This window comes from Chelmon rostratus, chromosome 19 (genome assembly GCF_017976325.1).
Source record: "Chelmon rostratus isolate fCheRos1 chromosome 19, fCheRos1.pri, whole genome shotgun sequence".
Taxonomy (NCBI): domain Eukaryota; kingdom Metazoa; phylum Chordata; class Actinopteri; order Chaetodontiformes; family Chaetodontidae; genus Chelmon; species Chelmon rostratus.
The window spans coordinates 4,997,745-5,020,475 of NC_055676.1; the positions used below are offsets into that span (position 1 = coordinate 4,997,745).

Genomic DNA, 22,731 nt, shown 5'->3' on the forward strand with positions numbered 1-22,731 from the left:
AACATATGACGGACGCGACTTCGAGCCAATAGTATACAGGCCTGGCAACAGGTTATCGGCTGAACCCCGGGGCTCAGCCAATAGAAAACGAGAGAAGGCGGGGTATGATGGCGTCGCGTTGCTGTTTATGTTTTGCATGAAGCTATACACGTTTGGTTGAGCTTTGAATGAGGGGCCATCATCCCGGCGGCTCGGAGGTGGAAAATACAGTCAAAAGTCGCCCTGGATGCATTTTAAATGAACAAACAGGCTTTCCGGAGAGGTACCCGAGTGACCGTTCGTCCTTTCCTCTACTCGTTGGGTAAGTGTGTTTTTAACAATGAAACTGCTTTGAATTGTTAGCGACAAAACATGCAACGGACCTGTTTATTTGTCTGTGACACAAAGTAGCAAGCTTGCTAGCGGATTTTTTCGTACTCTTTTTTTCTTTTTTTTTTGGAGGCGAGGGGAGGAGGAGAGAGGGGGGTTATTATCAGTCATTTCGAGACAAAAGAAACGTGAATGTTTTCACTGTACGTGTGGATCACAGCAAATGACATCCCGCAGTGAAACCGGCTCGCTTTTTGTGGCTAGCCGAAGTCTAACTGTTAAATCCACGGGATGTTTGGTCTGAATTGCCGTTTGAAGCGTTATCTTATTCTTCAAACCGTGTGTGTGTGTGTGTGCGTGTGTGTGTGTGTGCGCGCGCCCGTGTTACGTGTGTGGTTTCGGAGAAGTAACCCAAACAGACAGTTTATCACAGAAAGAAAAGGCGAGGTGTTGTAGACAAAATAAGGTCGCTTATTTTGCCCACAATGCCCCTGATAGTCGTGGTCAGCGTTTCGAGGAGACGTTTACGTTGTGGCCACATCAGCACGTTTTATGATTTTTGTTCCTTACATTAAGACTTTCTGTTCAGTTTGAAAGGTTCCCACATACGACAAGGTCTTGGCCCTGGGATCCCCACACCCCTAATTAGCAAAGGTTTTTGTTGTTGTAGGAGTTAATTCCCCCTCCTCTGTGTATCCACCTTTACCACAAGGAATAACCACAATCCTGAAGTTAAGTGGTCCTTTATTTTGCTAAATAATCACTTCTCAGTTACCACAATTAAGGACCAACCTACCTCTTTCTTTTTCTTGCACGCTATGTTTTTCCCAGCCTTTTCTTATTTTGCCATCATAGCCTGCTCCCTGAAGCAGTTATTTGTGTGGTGCATGCTGGCCCGAAGAGCATGCCTGGATGTTTTGACAGTATTGAGCAACTGCAGGTACTCCGATTAAGACTGTTGTTAATTATTTTCAGGAATGATCCGCCTCGGTCTGAAAGCCATTCATACTCTTACACTATTAGTAATCAGTCCAAGGGTTAAGCCTGTGAAATTAATTCTTAGAAGGAGCTCGGACTTTCAGAGTAATACTCAGAGGACAGTGATCCCTTCCTCCCTGGTGGCTGAATGGAAAAAATCTGCATCACTGAGCGGTTTTACCTGTATTTATTGAAGTCTCATTGATCAAGAATCCACTGCACTAATCTTCACACAACCGCAGCGTGTCTATTCTGAGAGGACTGGCTCCGCAGTAAAAGATCAGTGTTCAGATTTGATTTAATAATTAAATTAGAGTATTCTCTGTAGATATTTTCTGGATTTGCTCCGTCTGAGCATGTGTGTTTCCTCCATGTGCTGGCGAATGGATCCTGGCAGTAAAGTGAGAGCACTGATTTAGGAGGAGAAGGTTACATATGCAAGTTAGTGCTCATGTCAATGCAAAGAACTAACTCTTCAGTGTGTGTTGTGGCCATCGAATTCCACATTTCACCAGCTTACAGCAACTTTTCTGTCCAATCATGAATTTTAACACGGTGAATTTCTCACCTGCTAGACTGGTTGGACAGTCTGAGGAAATGATCTGTGAAACTTAAAAGGGTTTGACCTGACAAGACTTTAAGACCATGCTCCTGAGCAGGGTTTAACACACTGCTCAGCTTTCGTATGCGTGGGTAAACGCTGGTTTTGATAATAGGATAGGTTTACTTTAGGATTAGCATAGCTTCACAGTAAAGAAAGATGCTTGAACGTGACTAAATTGGTGACACGAGAGCATCCACGCCCTCACTGTTTGGAATAATTATGCAAATGTACACAGTCATGAATACAATTCATGTTTATAAGTGATTTGTGCAGAGCGATAGCTGTATGAACAGAATCCTTGAAGTTAAGTACCTGACCTGTGACCTGTGTGTTGCCACTTATAAAAACAAGTTTTTGTAAATAAAGGATAAGTCTGCTCACTTAAACCATCACTAAAGTTGTCAGAAATCTAGAGAAAAGTAGACCTTTCTGAATTCAACACTGACCTATAAATGTGACATTTAAACAAGATTACATGACCAAAATTACTATTGAAATTATCAAAGTCATACCCATTATACTATTTGAATATATGCCATTGTGTATAAGTTTTAAATTGGTCCAAATTCTGAATGTAAGAAATTGTTGCCCAAGTGACCCGTCATGCACCCCGTGGGACATAAATGAGTTAAAGTGGTTTTGCGAGATGGCAAATCTGTTTGTGCAAAAGCTTAATTTTGTTATCACAATCAAAAACCAGTAAACAGTATTGAACAAGTGCTCAGCAAAGTGTGCACCAGCAGAGGAGTACATTCATCAGAGTTCGACCAACAGAGATACAAGTGCCAAGTATGCAGCAGAATCAGTCTCCCAGCCGGGCTGATACATACAATACTGTACATGGTGGGAGCGTTAGCAGCAGCAGGGGATTATGGTAGATATGATGGTTATGACTCTGGACAGAAAAACTCTTTGTGAATCTGTATGTGTGGGCATAATTAATGTCACCATTTCAGAAGGAAGGGTTATGCAATGAGTTGTTCATCAGACTTTTCATCTTCTGAACAGTCCTATTCTTTGTGTTCACAAATGTTGATGTGTGCCTTCCCTGTTGTTTCTTAGGTTTCTTCAGATGTACGCCTCTCCACTCCCTATGCTGCTGTGTGCTCTCCATCTGATATAAGACTCCTCAAGACTGATGCCTTAGTTCTGGCTTGACATTAATTAAAAAATACATACATATATTCTTTGTCTATAGTTTTTTTTTTTAATTTCCAGTAGGAATTCATACAACAACCCATCGCCCACACCACCCTCCTTTCCCTCTCCCCTTTTCACTTTACAGCAGATTACAAGGGGCATCAAAACACACACAGGGCACACGAACACACACACACATACATACGCAGGCCACCATGTCCTCCATCCTTCCCTTCACTCCCCCGGTGGTAAAACGCCTCCTGGGGTGGAAGAAGAGTCCAGCCGGGAGTGGAGGAGCAGGGGGAGGAATTGGAGGAGTAGGGGAGCAGAACGGAGGGGGGCAGGAGGAGAAATGGTGTGAAAAGGCTGTGAAGAGCTTGGTGAAGAAGCTGAAGAAGACTGGGCAGCTGGATGAGCTGGAGAAAGCCATCAGCACGCAGAACAGCAACACAAAATGTGTCACCATACCCAGGTGAGATGAGGACTCACGCATATCCTCTATTTCTCTGTCTTCCTGGCTCCGTCTTGTAAATGCACACACAACATGGTTATTGTCACAGGGAATAGTAACAAAACACACACTGAGACACACACATCTGCAGTCTCGATGCACTGGTACACCACAATACCACCAATACAGATCAGCACAGCGAGGTGTGTCAACACACATGAAAGGAAAAAGGAGGGTATCAGGCACCCACAGGCTTGCCGAAAGAAAAGTCTCTGTTGTGCAACAACAGGCCCACTTCCCCATTCTGTTGTTCCATAGGTTAGCAGGGCAGCAGAAGTGAAACCTGATTGGAGGAAGCAGATGTCCAACACATGATGGCAACAGAACTTGTCTTTACATTGAGCCTCGTCAGGATTCTGAACTAGATGCAGAAAACATGTTTGCGCATTCATATTGTGTGTAGGTGACTGTGCGTGTGACAGGCTCTGATTGCGGCTACGCTGTGGCCTTTTGCAGCTACAGAGTTCTGAACCGCCAGACCTGGTTTCAGTATCGCAGTTCATCTCATCACACAATTAGATAGATTGACATAGCTTGTTAGATGGTGCTGCTTAGATTATGATCGCAGGAATTCAACGAAACAAAATGAAGTTGAATGACTTGAGAGTTTATAATAGATCAGACAATTGGTGACAACATAATTTTTAGGTATTTAAAATGTGTAGAGATGCACCAATACAATGCAGCATCAATTATCTGTGTCCTTCTGCAAGTTAAGTTTGTTTAGATACTTTGGTTTTTGTTCTTAGGCGTAATAAACATCTACCATGCTACGGAAAATGCAGATTGCAACTTGTACCAGATGCTGGTGTGTCTAACTGTTGGCACACATGTCAATACCTCCTGACAACAGCATGAATTTGTTTGGATCGGTACTTGACATTGGTTGCTCCACTTAATAAAGTGCTTGGTGCCTGAATCAGCTCAAGAGAAAACTGCTACTGGTGTACCTCTGCTTGTTTGCAAAGAACTGGGAAGCTTGCATTTATCAGGCAGGCTTACAATTTTGTAAAGAAAATGCTTAAGTAAGGAAACAAAGAAACAAGGCGTACTGAATGGCTGATTTCCATTTTAGCATGTCATTATATGTTTGCCTTGGGCTTTGGTGCGCTCCTCATCCCCCTCAATCACACAGACTGCTTTATATATGATGAAGGTTGAGAGGAGAGGGTGTGTGCTATTAACACAGTATTGGAAGTAAGACCTAAGACAAAGCTGTATTAAAAAAACAACAACATTGAAACAAATGATTGATACTTATAAATACAAGCACTACACAGCTGTGTTTGATGTAGGATGTATGATAAACTGTTTAAAGTGAAAAGTGTCTTCTCATGTCTCCTCAAGTCTTTGTAAAGGTACCACTGTCTATTGTATCTGCACATCTCTCTCTGAAAACAGAACACCTCGACCTCCTTCATGTTTTTTCCCTGGAGAAAGTCGTTTGATAGACATGAAAATAGATTTTGTTTGTATAAATGTGTGTTCTTTCTGAGAGAACCCTTGTGCACCCAAACCAGCTAATACAGCAGATACTTAGCCTGAATGATCACAGGTCATGTGTCTTTTGGTATAGATTTCTCCTGTGTCGCATGACTCGGTACACGAGCCAAGTCACCAGACCAGGTGAAACCTTATCATGACAAAGTTGGCAAAGTCAGGGGAGCCCCATGAGAAGCATGTGATTAACGTCAATCAAACCACTGAGGATCAGCAGAAAGGAGAGATAACTGTGTTGCTCTGTGAAGATTTTATTTGGGTCCCTTCTCAAATTTTCTGTCTAATATATCCTCTTACTTCTGTCTCTCTTAGTTTTCTTTGTAATTATAAACTATCAATAATAGAATTTGTCCATGCAGAAAAACAAGCTTCTCCTGTGCAACACTCCACAACCATGTCAGCCACAAATCAGCTCACCTGCAGCTGAGGGGGATTTAGTGCCTTGCTCAAAGACATTTTAACAGGGCGGCTTGTTTTTAAAACTGTATCTTGAACTTGGGTCCTTCATTGAAGAATGGTATTCCTCACCACTGCGCTGCTTCCTCAGGATAATTTCTGACAGATCATGACTTAATCTATACCAGGTATTACAATGCAATCTGGGTAAATCTACTGAACAGGTGAGAGGCTGTAGAGGTGGCAAGGAAAATAAACATGTCCAGGTTAGCAGCGGTGCTGATGGACTGTGTGTGTTTACTTTTCCTTTTATCATGGAAGGGTTCATCGACTATGAATCTAGTAATATCCAGGTGGGTGGATAGTTTCTCAGCAGTGCCGCTCTCTATGGATTGCTGGCTGACGTCAGGCAGATCTACTCACATTGCAGCCTTAATGCATGCTGAGATTTACACCCTGCATTGACTTATGTGTCTTAATATAGTTATAGTTATAGAACTGAACCAGTGTTTGCATCAGTGCTGGCTCAGGTCAGAGCAGCTCAGTGGAGCTTCTCATCAGAGTAGCTAGTACTGCAAGTGTGAGTGTTGTGAAATTCAACAAGCAAAGTACGAAGCAGGGCATTGCTAGATTGACACAAAAGCTCAAGTGAGTAAATTATAGAGTAAATAAGTAAATATATGCTGTGTTTAGAATTGCATAGTAACGTACTATTCATACTTAGTATGATGTCAAATTGAGTATGTGGTGTGAACTGCATAATATGTGAAAAATGCCTGGATCTATACTAGATTAGCAAGAGTTTCTGAGTATGCAGGATGTGCATGCTGCACATACTCAACTGCCCCACAATGCACTGCTCTTCAGACTACGCAGTGTTGGAGATTGTGACCCAGGCTGAAAGCTGATAACATGTCATTTTAATAGGTTTTAATATTTATTTCAGGCAAGAAAGTAACCATTTAGTTTTGCAGTATGTGGTCACTCCAAATGATGCCTGTTTGCAAATTTGCTGCAAAGTTTTCAGAGATGCGAGGGAGCCTCTGGCTGGGTGAGACCGGCCGTCCGTCATGTGACTTGCTTGAATATACTTCAGTGTGGACAGTCTGCTGGTAATGGCATTCATTTAGCAGACAGCTTGCAGCACATGCTAATTGAGTGTGTAGGAGGAAATACATTACCATGCAATTTTGAATACAGCCATAAAGTAGATATTGATCCAAGATGACTGCAGCGTACATCACCACATACAGCCTATGTGGTTGTACAGTATGCTGACTAGTTGTATCTGAAACTAGTCTCATTGTTGAGGAAATAGTGGGAAGTTACAGAAGTGCTGTAAATGTAACAAGTGGGTCAAAAGGGAAAAGAAAACAGAAAAAGTTCAGAAGTAGAACTATGTGAGGCTGAATTGTGTGATGCCAGGGTTGTCTCTGTTTCTTCACTCTGAGGAATGTAGGCGAGATAGTAGCTTCTGAAGTGGAACTGATAAAGTGATGGGGGTTCTTGTTCAAGATTTACTTAAACACCGCTTCTGTCTTCAATCTTGGAAGAATAAATTTGGATTTTTCTATCTCAGACATTAGTCATATTTCCTACTTGTTTTGCGTTGCTTCTTATGTATCATATTGACGGTGACTTGGTTGAAATGGGTACATGTTGGGGGCGACCCTGCCATCAAATCTTAGGTCCAGATGCACTGCTTGACAGACTAAGTAGTTTTTGGTAGATAATACTTCAAGGCCTTTGATGAATTGCTCACTTCCCTTTGAACACAGTGCAGTAAGGTTGATAAAGTCCAAGATAATTTGCTGAGGCTCTTGCAGTTGTTGTGTCAGAGTGGTGTCTGGTTGTCCAGAGATAGCAAGTGCAGGACTTTATAGATTTAGAGTGAGTATTGATGGAAATGTGAATGACCTTAGAAAGAGATAAAGGTTTCATGGTTTTAAAAAGGGCATTTTATCCGCTCTGAGGGAAAATGCCCTCATGATGTTTTACAAATACTTCAGTTCAACTCATTCCTGGACTCTTTCTAGCTTTGATCTGGAAGGACTTGTAGGTGAGTGGGTTAGATCAAGAGTCTTGTTCACAAAGAGGTACCGACACTTAAGGGATTGTACTGGTGACCTTTAAGTGAGAAGGGAAGAAGGCAAGACGATAGTTGTGTCTGGAGATAGTCTACATGGGGCTTGTACTTGTAGAAGTCTTTGAATAGGTGTCGTGATAGCAGGTCTTAGATCTGGCAGGTCATTTTCTCTGATCAGACAACAGAATCTCCTCTCCTCTCATAAGAGCTAGAGGTCTTTGCGGGTTAGTACCCAAACCTGATAAAGACGTGGAATTTTACTACCGGACCTGAACTGAACCTGTCTTATATCTGAAAATTAGGACCTGAGCCCATATAGAACCAAGCAATATCGGACACAGACTCAATCAGCACGGATTTCACTGATCGCTATTAACAAATTAACGTTAATTCACAAGTTGTCAGAGCAAAACTTTACCCAATGTAAAGCTAGTAGCCTTCTCCCCTGTGCCTAACCATGATGCACAATCCATCCTCCTTGCCAAGTAAGTCGGTGAAATACTTTACATCTAGGTTTTCTGCTATTATTCATTTGCTAATTGAAACAGCATGACTAATCTAGGTACTATTTCAACTTAAAAATCCACTTGCTGTCATGGTGACGGATCATAAACACAACTCGTTTAGAATCTGCTTTGCAGTTTTGTTGTGATTCAGGATACACACGATGCAGCGTTTAAGATTGCAAAGTTAGGGCACATTTGGAATGTGAGCAGAAAAAATGCATTTCAAAATACAAAACGTTACATGTCATAACATGGCTTTTAACATTAAGCTAGCTAGCCAACTAACTTGGCTGGCCTTCATTATCCAGCAACTAATTTGGTCATCAGTTTTCCCTCGAACCCCTATTGTGTTGTATCTGGTTTTTCTGTCGTCACGTCTTGACACATGTTGTGTATTCTATTGGATTTCTTTATTTCCTCATTCACATGTCATTGTTGCATATATTTCCTGTTTCACACTTGTCCAACACACATGTCTTCGGAATAATATGCAGAAATGTGAATCATGTGTTATGTGTTGTTCAGATATTATGTGCAATCAGGCATTGCAGGAGTTTACCCTTTAAGGCCTGTTAAAGTAGAATGATCAGACGTGTGTTCTTTCTCATGTTCTACCATGCCAGTATGATCACATGTGTGACCAAGGAATCAGAAGATGATTTCATGTGGTATCACCTCTCATCTAAAAGTTTTAACAGGCAGCCACAATTCAATCCTGTCTCCCCCTGCATCACCTGTTTACACCACATCACTGTCACTCCAGTATGGATTCGTCACATGATCACATATCATCTAGTTAGTGTCTCTTATTGAAAAAAATGGTGAAGGAGGATTGTATTATTTTCCTCCTTCGTGCCAATAAGAGACAAACTGTACATGTTTGTGATTTCATCCTACTAATTTGGAATGAAACGCCTCATGTTTGCCATCTGTTTGCTTTTATTTTTATCCTTTTTGCACTTGTCCTGTGTGTGTGTTTGTGTGTCTGTAGTAATTGCTCAGATCTATGGGGTCTAGGCTCAGGCCACACGATAGAGCAGTGGGACTCTTCAGGCATGTACGGATACCCTGACCAGAGCAGGTGAATATACCCACACTCACTCAAACACACAATGAGTCAACAGTTGCTGTACATCTCCTCATTCCTGCAGATGTCATGCAGGAAAAATGCCGCCAAATGTTGCTTTAATGTTCATCTGTCTTTCTATAATCTGTAGTGTCACTGCAGTCTGGCTTGTGTGGCCATTTCTGTTTATTAAAATCATTGAAAGACTGAATCTGTAATCCCGTCTCATAATACAACCTTAACACTGTCATTAGTGCAGTAATGCTATGCACTGTATAATACAGGCAATAAATAACTGAGCTGTATTTTAATGTGTAGCGTTGCAGTAGTTGAAATCTACTACATTAACCACACTTTAAGCAGCAGCATTGATTACTTATTAAAACACATGAATAAAGATTGAGTTTCACGGTTTAGTTTCCACAGAGATGCTTTGTCTGTAATAAAGATTAGCTTTTATGTAAAACGAGGTTCAACAATTATGGGCTCACTTTACAAAGATTAATGTGTTAGTTTGTTTTTGCAAGGCACTAGTTTCAGTGCAGCAGTTCCAGACATCACTCTGACTGTGCAGTGGCTCTTTCCAGCTGTGCTGATGAGTCTCATAAAATAAGGTTTAGTCATAAAACATCACCAGCCTCCTGAACTCCACTGGTTGGTGCATTGGTGTCCTATCTTGTTCTCTCCTGTTTGATTTTATTTGGATGTTGCCCACTACAGATAGGAGAGACTCCCTGCAAGTTTATAGTCTCCTGTCAGGACTTCGACACTGAGCTGTTAGCTATTCTCTCACCCAACCTTCTCAGGTCACTGGACGGGCGTCTCCAGGTGTCCCATCGTAAGGGCCTGCCCCACGTCATCTACTGCCGCCTTTGGAGATGGCCCGACCTTCACAGCCACCATGAACTGAGAGCCATTGATGCCTGCCAGTATGCCTTCAACCTCAAAAAGGATGAAGTGTGTGTCAATCCCTACCATTACCAGAGAGTGGAGACGCCTGGTAATGATCCTTGAGAATTGTGTGTCTGCGTGTGTGTGTGTGTGTGTGTGTCTGTGGCAGTTTTTACTGTGAGTACTGATGGCTCTGATCTTCATTGTGTCCTCTAACAAGTCTATAATATATAATAAGTCAAAAATGCATAGATTTTGTTTTATTATCACGTACAGTTTTGCAGTTTTTGTGGTGAAAACCAGTTTTGTCTCATGTTTAGGGATTTATTTCTCTGTTTTCGTGTGTGTGTAAGAGGAAGAGTGTTGTTGCAGGAGCACAGTTACCTAAAAAAGTGATTTTAGATATATGATTGTGAATAGTCTGGCAAATCATATTTGCCTCTGTGACACCTCCTTTTGTCTCCAGTGCTGCCTCCGGTGTTGGTGCCACGCCACACAGAGATTCTGACAGAGCTTCCACCTCTAGACGACTTTACAAACTCCATCCCTGAAAACACCAACTTCCCAGCTGGCATAGACCCTCCTAATAACTATATACCAGGTGTGTATGCAGGGCAGGAACTCGTTTTCAATTTTTTTTTTTCACACAAAGACCTCAGCCTTTCTTATTTTGTGCAGCAGTGTGTCATTTAAAACGTGTTTTTCACAGAGACTCCTCCGCCTGGCTACATCAGTGAAGATGGAGAGACCAGCGACCAGCAGATGAATCAAAGTATGGAAACAGGTAGACTAGTTGAGAGTTGTGCTAGTTTATGTACATAGAGCTGCGAATCTTATTGGTGGAAAAAACACGCCCTACAGGGGTCAGGAAATTAGTTTTCACAATGTCATATCATACTACTGACAAGCATGCATCATTGCAGCGGTGAACATAAACACTACAAACTGCATCAGTGACATTAAACAGCACAGTTTGCACAATCTGTACATCAAATGAAATCAGATTACAAACAGGTTTGTTTTTTCCCCAGGCTCACCAGCAGAAATGTCTCCAAGCACTCTGTCACCTGTCAGTCATGGCCTGGGTAAGACGGCTTTATCTCTATTTCTTTCTTCTTAAAGAAAACAAAAGAAAGAAGAAGTGTGAGAAATTGTTTCATTTGTTTGAGAGCCAAGGTACAGTGACATGCAAAAGTTTGGCACTTCAGGTCAAAATGTTTGGTACCATTGCTGTTTGTGTTGATTGAGAAGAATACGGACTGATCTCCAAAAGACATAAAGTTAAAGCTCAAACATTCTCTTCAACATTTTAAGCATGATTAGTGCATTATTTTTTGTTGTTGTAAAATTTTGGAGTGTAAAAAAAATTAAAGGAGCACCATGCAAAAGTTTGAGCACCCCAAGAGATTTAAGCTCACAGATAACTTTTACCAAGGTCTCAGACCTTAAACAGCTTGGTAATGCTATGACTTCTTCACTCTCAGGTTAGAAAGGTCAGGCGATGCAAATGTAAGAGCTTTATCGGCAGCCATGGGCTCCTCTAAGCAGCTGCCGAACAGGAAGAGGCTGTAGGAAGAAAGCAAAGCCTTTTCAGGTTTGTAATGTAGTTAGGAAATGGCAGTTTCCAGGAACAGTGGAGGTGAAGTTGAGGTCTAAAAGACCAAGAAAACAAAACGTAATTCATAGTCAGAAGTTCGCAAAGTAACATCTAAACAAGCCTGATGCATTTGGTAAACAAGACCTGTAGACTGATGAAGTTGAAACACAACTTTTTGGCTGCAATGAGCAAATTATGTTTGAAAAAGGCAGGGTGCAGTATTTCATGAAAAGAACACCTCGTGTGACTAAGTACTGGCCATGCAGGGTGCCCAAAGTTTTGCTTTGGGCCCTTTTCCTTTTTTGTTATTTTGAAAGTATTTTGAAACTTTGGAAGTTGGGTCATCTTTTACTCTCTTAGCCATGTAACAATAACAGAAATTTTGACCAAGTGCACCCAAACTTTTGCATGCCACTGTAGTTCTAATGGTGTCATAGCCTGGAATCTTGAAAGGGTGTCCAGAAACTGAGGCTCAGACAAGCTCATTAAAAAAAAAAAAAAAAAAAAATAGAAGCGGTTAAGGATTCTAAAAGATGACCCTGTTCTCATCCTCCATTTCTTTTCAGACCTTCAGCCGGTCACCTACAGTGAACCAGCTTTCTGGTGCTCGATAGCTTACTATGAGCTAAACCAGCGGGTGGGAGAGACGTTCCACGCCTCTCAGCCATCTCTAACGGTTGATGGCTTCACCGACCCCTCCAACTCTGAACGCTTCTGTCTAGGGCTTCTCAGCAATGTCAACAGGAACGCAACTGTTGAAATGACAAGGAGACATATAGGTACAAGCACACTCATTTCTACACACAATAGCATACAGTAATCAGAACGCTGAGTTGTTTGAACAGAGACATTGTGGCCTTGTAGTTTCTGCATTAAGAGATTTTTTTAATTAATTTTATTATACACTGCTGAATAAACATACAATTTTCTATAGCACAAGACTGCTGATTTGTTCTTCATCATTTCTGTCTCCCTAACGTTTATCTTCACATTTTCTCACACTCTGCAGGTCGTGGTGTGAGGTTGTATTACATCGGAGGAGAGGTGTTCGCAGAGTGCCTCAGCGACAGTGCCATTTTTGTCCAGAGTCCCAACTGCAACCAGCGATACGGCTGGCACCCTGCCACAGTCTGCAAGATCCCACCAGGTTTATACGCCTGAATAGTGTTCCTCCCTTTGACTCTTGAGCCAGTTGGAGTCTATACAGCTGTCAAAAAGCTTCCATTCTGGATTGCTAATAAGATATATTTGCAGCGTTGACATTTACTGTCGTAAAAGGGATTGAGCTCCTTCTCAGACTTTTATCTGGCAGCGTAGATCCAAAGCAGGTTCAGGAATCAGTACCACAAAACAAAACTGTAGAACGTTTATTATGAAAATACTCCTGACTGAACATTACCTTTTTTTTTTTTACCTAATATTGATAACACGAAGCCTGAGGAGGAGCGCTAATGCCTTCCACAATGTGACAGTTTTTCTCCGACTCCCGCCCACGCGCACTGACTCATCTGTACCCATGTAACTTTGAACATTTCATTCCTGGCCAAATGAGCAGTGTGAACAGTATCATTACCGAGGCACAGAATCGAACAGAAAGGAAATAGGGATCTTGTAGACATTCAGGGGTCGGACTTGTCAGCCCTGTGGAGAATAATCACTAACATACAATACACCCACACCTCACAAAGCCTCTGCTTGGTGCTTTTAATTTGTGTTCGCAGACATGGCCAAGTAGAATCACCAGTTTTGAGGTTCTTGACACACGTTGTTATAAAGTAGTTCAGTAGTTAACTTTTGGGTTTATCGAACATATTTTGTAAAATTGAAACTTATCTGACTTCATCAGTGATAGAACAAGAAGTCCTGGAAGTAGTTTCACAGTCTGCTCTCCTCTATCAAGATGGAGAAAGCTCCTCCATGTCTGATCAGCTCTCTCTGATACTGATGACCAGCCTGTGCCTCACACATTTTTTATGTTTTTACTTTAGGCTGTAATCTGAAGATTTTTAACAACCAGGAGTTTGCTGCACTGCTGGCCCAGTCTGTCAATCAGGGTTTTGAGGCGGTCTACCAACTTACCAGGATGTGCACCATCAGAATGAGCTTCGTCAAGGGCTGGGGAGCGGAGTACAGGTACGTTTCGCTCTCAAGATCATCATTGTCCCTTTTACTAATATCCATAATGCTTGGAGGGTTGTAGGTGTTTGATCAGACCAGGGAATGACACAGTGAAATTCATTTGTGCGTCCTCGTGAAAGAGGTCAAGCGAGAAGCTGGGTGAATACTTGCAGGCTGTGCAGTGGCTGATGTCGGTTTAGTTTGTGGCAAAAAGGAAACAAAGAAGACAGCTTTGATGCTTTCCATTTGGCAGAGCAGTATTATATAACTTTCAAAACTTTCACCCGAATATTTAAGCATGGACTGGCTGAGGTCATGTGGGTCCAGTTAGAGCCCTGCAAAGCCTGCAGAGTCTCCAAATGCTGCTGAGTGCACACAGCAACTGTACCATCTGCCCTAAACACTGACTCACAAGATGATGTCATATGCCCCCAGCTTAATGGACTGAACTTAAGTAAAACTACAAATGTCATAGCAGTATCTTTGAGAAAAAGGCACAACTGCTGCAGCTAATATATGAGTGTCAATACTTGTACTGCAATCAATTCTGAAAAAGAGACTCAAGTTCCAAATCCCGACTCGGGAATGTTACCAAAAGGCTATATGGTCTAAAAAACACAGATTTCACTCTCAGATTTCCAATCACTACTTCCTGCGCACAGATAATGCTTGTCATGATAAAAACTGACACCATTTCATTTAACAAATGGGGAAAATGTATGGGACTTCATTCACACAAATTCGTAATTAAGGTGAAAATCTAGGGAGTGACAATGTACATTATGTACTGTAAAGAACTGCTGGAAAAGTAAAAGGTTTGCACATGCTGTCGTCTGTGCTGCATGCGTATAATCTCTATTATATTCCTCCTTTTGTTATAAAATGTCAGAGATTACAGGGCATTTGTCTGTACCTCTCTGTCTCTGTGGCCCTCCAACCATCCATCTAGCAAACATCTGTTCTGGTCTTGGCTCTGCTTTGTGTTGTACCCTCCCAGGAGCCAGACAGCAGTGTTTGTGGGGGTGTTTTGGCTTGTCCTCACTGACCAGGGTTAAGCCGCTGTGTAGCCTGTCTGGTTAACAGTCAGTGTCTCCGCTGTCTGTAGAGCCCTGGCCAAGCCTGGCAGGACCACAGAGTAGTCAGCTGTGTTTGATCATCTGGTCAGACCTTGGCAATGCAAGCTCCCATTCACTTTTCATTTATTGTTGTTGTAAATCACTTTTAAGAAAAGTGCTCCACCACTACTGCTACTACGACTTCTCCAGTTAGGCTACTACTGTTTCTATTAGATATTTAGTTACATTTGGTGATTCAAATCAAAATGGTCATCTTTGCAAAACACTCAGATAATAACTAGGGTAACAATGAGTATGGATGCTTCTTTGTCTTGCACAATCACATAAGTCCGAAAGAAAATACCACTCACTCACTCATCTGTAAACTGTACTAGTGAACATTATAATCAATAGGCCCATAACATATCACATACGATGACACTTTACGACTCACCTAGACCAAGCAGAACTCATTCGATGTTTTTCCCTCACCCTTACTCTGTATTTTATTCCTACAGACGTCAGACAGTAACCAGCACTCCCTGTTGGATTGAGCTGCATCTCAACGGCCCCCTCCAGTGGTTGGATAAGGTGCTGACCCAGATGGGTTCACCATCAGTGCGCTGCTCCAGCATGTCCTAAACAGGGTTCCACTACTGCCGACACAAAGTCAAACTGACATTTCATAATGTTTGAGCAGTATGTCCTATGGGAGACCACCATGCAGTCTTAAACTGATGTACTAACAACATTATGAAAACATAACAAAAACAAAGAAAAAAAAAAGGATTACACAATGGACCTGGAGGATGAGGGAATGACATCACTGATGGACAATAGTGGAATGTTAACAGTGACGTCAGAGTGGGCCTGATCACCTCAGGCTCTGTTGGATCAACATTGACATTCCAGTAATCGTGGACCTACTAATTGAAATCACCCTGCAATATCAAAATGACAAGAGCGTGATGTCACAATGGACCAGTCTGCAGTCGTGTTTTTTGGTATTTGAAGCGAGGTGACCCAGAAACACAAAGCAGGACAGAGCTTTGCTGTCCTGTTCAGTGACTCAAGAACAGCTGTTCCGGGGATTGAGCACGTGACCTTGTCGTTACAGGACGGTCACCCCAACCACTAGACCGCCTCGCCGCTTCACTACCTACCTACCACAGCACAACTTTGATTCAGCGTCAAGATTTCTGTTTACACAAGGTTGGCCAACAGTAGTACTGCCACTCCAGGCTCATGCTCAACCAAAGTCAGCTTCACGCCTGGACATTCATTTTTTTCTTGGTTTTGGTGACCAAACTTCCATTTTTATCTGAGATCCACTTTTCCTGCTTTTTCCTAATCAGTCCTGTGTTATCGTGATCACCGGCCTGACTACGCTGGGCCGGCAGTCTTTAGCCCTTAAAGGGGCGACCACTGGGAGGCCAAGTTGATGTCTATAATTAATATTATTTACCCCGTCTTCACACGTTCACTTGTGCACACACAGATACTGTAACACAAGGCTTTGCTGTTCATACACCACTCAACTTGCTATTCTAATACCTTTGCTTTGACATAATGACAAATCATTTCTTCTGTGGTGTTTCATGTTGATTGGTCCCATTCAGCCATGAGCTTGCAGTGGGGCAGACGTTTTTGAGTGTACATCAGAGCTGAAACAAATAAGTATGTCCTTTGTTCTTCTGTAAGGAGTTTTTATTCTAAAGTGTGATCAGTGGCTAACCAGCACAAATAACTGAAATGAGTAAGGTAAAGGTTTTGTCAGTGCGAGAGCATAGAACATGTCACCCCACTGGAACTTCACACAAGTTATGAGCTTGTTTTCAGACAGTAGCAAAGGCTTAAGGAGTTAGCCCCAGTTAACGGTTTGCCCCTCCTGGTTTTTGATGGCAAGCAATTTGCAGTGTCTGTCATGCAAGCTTTTGCTCTCTCTCTCTCTCTCTCTCTCTCTCTCTCTCTCTCTCTCTCTCTCCTTTATTCTTGTCCTTAAATCTTCACAATGACATCATCTTGCTTATGAAGGAGAGTTGCGTGTTGGACCTGGAGATATACAGGATTAGGACTCTGTGTAAATGCAGTTCAAGAGTCTAAGCCTCAATGTCGCCCCCTGCTGTCTCACAGACAAAAATATAAACTCCCATTGCTTTCACTGATGTAGACATTGCGCAAGTCTCTTCATTATATGCTTGAACTGATGCACAGTTTCCCCATTATTGACATTTTATGATAGGAAGACGAAGATAAGAAGTCCCGCAGTGTGGGACTTTAAAAAAAATGGCTTCTGTACCATACTTGCACTGCCCCCAATTATGCACCCTTCATATAGCTACGAGAAAGTTGCCTTTGATGTAAAATACAGCAAGATATGCTTTGAAATGTACAGATAGGAATGTTGAAAAGCCCAATAGCAGAAAAAGACAATTACAAAAATTATAACTAATATTCACTATGAAGATTTGTTGTCCTTATATTGTCTTGAATTGGCGTATTAAAGAGCCTCCATTTGACCTGAATGAGATTTCTTGCCAGCTGTTACCTACCTATTAGTATTTTAGAGTCCAAATCTTTTCAACTCAAAGTGTTAAAGCTTTAAGTATTTGACAAGCTAGTTGTATGACACAGCTATTATTTTCTTTACACATTCTTTTAGCTACCTTTTTGTATTTCCATGTATTTTTTCTATATGAATATATTTAAAACTGTCAGAGCTTTCTTCCTTTTTATTAGAATTCAGTATTTTTTTAGAATATGCCCTCTGTTTGAGATGATAACAGCTTGACGATGATTCATGAAGTATGTAGCATAGGATATAATATTTTCACTGGATTTACCACTGAAAACAGTACTTGGTTCAAATAATGTGCTGAATAACTGACAGGACAAGTCACCATAATTACCATCCGCCTTTCTTCAAACCCTAATTTGGCTACAAAAATGGTAAAACAGGCTGGTGAATCCGTTGTTGCTGTTGATAAAGGTAGTTCCTGCCTTACTGTTGCTAATCTTTCAGCTTTATGGACATGACCCAAATAATGATAGTCCTGTCCCAAAGATTGAATGCACGGATTTACAGTATGCCCCGTACACTGCAGATCTACTGTGTTCTAAACCGAATCGCTGATCCAGTTTTCCATTGTTAGATTTTATTGGCTTAAGCGTTATATTAAAATTTTCCAGTGTCTTTTTGGGGTTTGGTAATTCAAATTATTTGTTAAAAATCAACATGTTTCTGTTTAATTTTTTTTTTTCAGTACACGATGGTCATTAGAAAATAAATCAGTTTAAATAGCGAGAATTCTTAATTTTTGGAGATGTTAGGATTAAAACCAGCAGCTAGGCAATACAGTATTATTTTTCAGCATCAAAGCAGTTGGTATTCATTTGAAATGCTCTGAATTTGAAAGGTGAATTTGTTGAATTGTGTCTTATAGGACATTCCAGTCAGCAGTGTAAAAGCTGCTGCCAGTTTCAGCTCTGCAGACGTTTAATTCTCATGTCTCCTGATGTATGGTTGCACAGTGTTAATTTAGAGTGAGTGTGTTTACATGCGCATGATATTCTCTCCAAGTGTATTCCTCCCAAATGTTACAGCGAAGCAGAATGTTACCACAAAAAATGGGATTGTAAGTGAGACGTGTAAATATGTCAGTTGGACTAGGTGCATACTTGCCTCACAATCCTGGCTCATACTGTCACATTCCAGATGGCTTGTTTTCTGCAAACTGACCAAAACCAGACAGTTGTCTTAGATTTGTGCACAGCAATGCCGATGTGCATGTAAACACATTCACATGTTCTGTCTGATTGCTGACAATGCAACATGTGGAGGATGTGTACATTTAAAAAATGCTGTAGAACACCAAACGTAGATTTAATGAATATTTAGTTATATAATGGCTGAGACAAGAAGTCCAGAAATCCTGATGTTTCATCGTATATCGTCAGCATCCTGCGGAAACTTTAGAATTCAGGATTTGCATTTTGATACACACTTGATAGATGACATTCTCTCCTACAGGGTGATGTACTTTTAACGCTTGGACCAAACCAAAAGATTTTTCAAAAAAATCAAAGTACAGTGTCCTGCAGTTTTTATGTTGGTTTGACCCCGACAAATCTCAAGCTGTACTTTTTTTTAGTAAAACCATTTTCATCATTCATCGAGCATTTGCCTGGGTCAAATGTTTGTAGTACTCATTTATAACCAGACTGGAACCAGCCAAATGCAGGTCTGTCTGTCTGTCTGTCTGTCTGTCTGTCCTGTCTTTTTGCTGGTCTGTCGTTTCTTTCTCATTTATTAGGGAAAAAGTTGACTTGCTGAGGCCAGAACACATGCTAAAATATGGTCGGTTGTTGTATCATTGCTATCCCATTTGTTCTATACAGTGACATCAAATAGTTTGGACCCTATACTCAAAACATTTCCCCATCTTCTGCATGTTGCCACGGTCCAGCAAAAGCCTTTGTATCTTCTTTTTTTTTCTTTTTTTAATGAGTGCCACCCAACACTGTACCCCCAAAACCAACTAGTATTTCTCACTTCCTGAGAAGTCTGTTTTGGGGATGTAAGATGAGACCAAATTAGGTTTTATGTAGGCTTAATCTACACATTTTGAGGGTCCACATTCCTATTTACAGATTACATATTGTTTTTTTGTTTGTTTGTTTGTTTGTTTTCTCATTGTGATGACAATTGTGTATCCCCAACTATGCCTCTTTCTGATTAATTCCTGAAGAAGGTGGCTTTTTGGAGAAAGTGAATCTTCTACATGTCACTTGTGATGTTATTGTATAGTTGTACTTTTATTTTACCATACATGCTGTTCCTTATTCTTGCTATCAACAGAGCATATTCCATTAGACAACAAGCTGTTAGGGTTTCTGTCTTCTTCAAACACTGATGATGATCTTCGTAGGCTTTCCAACTATTCTACATATACAGACAACTTCTTACAGTGTACACTAATAAAGCTGTTTTAATTCAACTGAAAACTCTGTCTCGCAGTTTCTGAGTCTGTAATTAAATGTTATGACACCCTCTGTGCACAATCTATGCAACTGCCATTGCAGCCCAACCTGTAGTATTTGGGTAGTTTGCAAGTCTTGGAAAGATGGTTGTTTTTTGGTTTTTTTGCAGGTATATATATTTATCTGGAAGCAGAGATTCGGACTACATTTCTCACTATCTTTCTCACATCATTTATGACTGACAGTTTACCTCTAAATCTTTCATGTATTTGACATACAAGTTTATATGGGAAAATATTTCTTGCTCTCATTTTCTTATGGGAAAATACTTCCGTGAATATAAATAAAAAATTGGTCCTTCATTCTTCATTCAGTCTTTTTTTCAGTCAGAGAATTTAGATTTTCTCCCCAATGGACCTGATGAAATTTGAAAAACACTGGCCCTAAAATATGTCTCAAATGTGTCTTTGTCACTGTTAATGTTTTGTTTATTGTTGTCTTAGATCTACCAATGGCATGGTTGCAATGGGCGGGGCTTATCAGTTAATTCGGCCAGCAGGAACTATGTGTGGCCATTAGATGGTAACCTAATTGCGGGCATTTTTAACTGACATTTGAGTTAAGCTAGCTGGGAGCCTTTGCTAGAACCTTGAATGCCTACCTGAAAGAAGTTGTTAAACGGAATACGTCAAAACTGTTAACTTTTTCGGACTGAGTCCAACAGTAAAACTCGCCATTTGGGCTGACAGCTTGTTGGGAGCTTGTTAACCGCTAACCTTTCATATGAGGTAAGCCCCAAACAAACCTGTTGGCCAACCTTTTCTCACTCTAACATTCTCCATAACCATAACTGTAATCCACATGAACAGCAGGTACACAGCACAGTTTTAAACTGTTTTCAATTAAACTGCTACAAACTTGCACTGTGCTCTTAATAGGTTCATGCACAAGCTGTAAATTTACTCCACTGCACATTGGTAGCCCCAGTTTATGCCTTACATATTAGCATTTGCTGCAACTGCAACAGTCAAGCAACTACATCAAGCTACATCAAATGTGTTGAATTGCTTCAAGTGCTACACGACAAATGCACAAGTTAGGAATTATAACTACGGCTTATCTTTCGTTTTATCCCCAAAAAAGACATCAACATTCATGTGCGGGCGCACTCTGTAGTCGTGGTGCAGATGTAACACACTTTAGTAGCCAGTAGAGGGAGGTAGAGGTTCATTAATGAAAGACCACCGAGTGAGAAGCCGTGTATAGTTTACATCATTATTAATCGGCGAGCGTGTGTTCATTTAGAAATTAGTTTGAACGAAGAACATGCAGTTAAACTACAGTCATTTAAAACCCACGTGTCAGCCAACACACAATTCAGATTAGAGCATGTTGTGATGTATCTGTGAGACATCAGGTTACTCTGGTGTGTGGAAAACACACCTTTTGAACCCATAGCATACCATAGCGTTTTGTCATACCCATTTTTGTTGAATGTGGTATCTACTTTGTTTTTGTTTTTGTCAAGAGACGTGTATCCCCGTTTGCATCAAGATCCTTTCGTTCTAATTAGACACATCATAGCCTGGATTTAGGGTTTTGTTGGTCAAAACCTGAACGGGTTAAGTTTTCATATATATATATATATGTATATAATTAAATTACATTGCTAAGCACACATTAAGAAAATAAACAATTGGAGTCTGATTAATCCAGTCTTGCTGTAATTTTTCCTCTAAGATTCACAATTATGTTTTTCATTTTCCTTCTACACACATACACACACACAGAGAGAGAGACACGCGCACACACACACACACACACACAAAGACACTGCATCACAAGCCTGAAACAGTAATTGATAAATAACAAATAAATAAAATGTTAATTTCTCCCTCTGAATTATTTAGAATTGTTTACTGTCAGTGAGTGAAACCTCTAACCCCTCCCTTCTGTGCACAGTACAGCATGCCACTTAGCGAAATGACGGCCCTACAGTTAAACATCCCAGACACATTAAAACACATTAAAAACCATTGCAGTTAAAAGGTTTGGTGGAGTTGGAGTGACTAGTCTGTGATAGTGAAGAGACTGTGTCTGTTTGTGTGTTTGTGTGTATGTGTGTGTGTGTATATATGTCTCCATCATGATGTAAATGTACCAAATTTAGTAAAATGGCGAATTGCCATTTGTGTGGATCACTTGATATGTGCGTGTGTGTGTGTGTGTGTTATTCTGCTTATCTGTCTGGACATGCTCCTGCATTTACATATTTTAGGCATACACATTTTATTTGTATGACCACGTACAAACACTTGGCACCTACTGAATTTTCCCATCTGCATTTTTGTCAGTGTATGCAAAGTGTGTTTTTGCCTGCCGGAGTGAGTACTCTTTCTAAGTGACCCGCTTGTGCTCCATTACCAGAGCATCATTAAGCTGTTGTTGTTGATGCTCGCCCTCCTTCCTTATGGTTTGGCCTTGGATCTCATCCGTTCCCCGGAGCCCTATTACAGTACAGAGCAGTAAGCATTTCCCAAACAAATTAATACCATATCCTGAGTGTACCTAAACTTTCTGGAAGTGTAATATAGACTGGTAATGGTGGCAGTCATTTTTATCTCTTGTGGTTGCAGAACGGATTTCAGCTTATGTTTATGTTTCTGAATGGTTTATAGACACAAGCACATTCATTCCTGTGACTGTGGCGTCTGCTTTATGGGCTGGATATCGATTGGACGTGCTGTAACCATGCTGTCTCGTGCAGCCACTGCAAATGCAAAATGCTTTCCAATAACTATGAGAGTAATTCAGGTTGGTAAATTACACTCAGCAGCATATGTATTGCAACAGTGAGCTTACACCAGCCTGTTAGTCTACAGTGTATTATGGATTTCATATGACCATGAGGTTGGCTGCTCCAGGAGAGTGATGGAGGTTCAGATTTCTTTGCTGGTAAGCATCCGCTCCTGAAGAAGAGAATTTTACTGTCAA

At 41.0% G+C, this 22,731-nt stretch overlaps 1 protein-coding gene across 2 annotated transcripts; it reads left to right on the forward strand.

Moving 5' to 3' along the window:
* Positions 1 to 168: 168 nt before the first annotated feature.
* smad2 (SMAD family member 2) lies at positions 169 to 19,753 on the forward strand. Of its 2 annotated transcripts, none has more exons than XM_041959669.1 (11): positions 169 to 301; positions 2,954 to 3,503; positions 9,022 to 9,111; positions 9,903 to 10,096; positions 10,454 to 10,588; positions 10,697 to 10,771; positions 11,019 to 11,072; positions 12,151 to 12,363; positions 12,594 to 12,731; positions 13,573 to 13,717; positions 15,276 to 19,753. In XM_041959669.1, the coding sequence occupies exons 2-11, from the start codon at positions 3,247 to 3,249 to the stop codon at positions 15,397 to 15,399; spliced, it is 1,425 nt and encodes a 474-aa protein (XP_041815603.1). In that variant the 5' UTR covers positions 169 to 301; positions 2,954 to 3,246; the 3' UTR covers positions 15,400 to 19,753. The 2 variants fall into 2 exon arrangements, with proteins under 2 accessions (XP_041815603.1, XP_041815604.1); XM_041959670.1 differs by having other exon boundaries at positions 10,697 to 10,759.
* Positions 19,754 to 22,731: the final 2,978 nt, after the last annotated feature.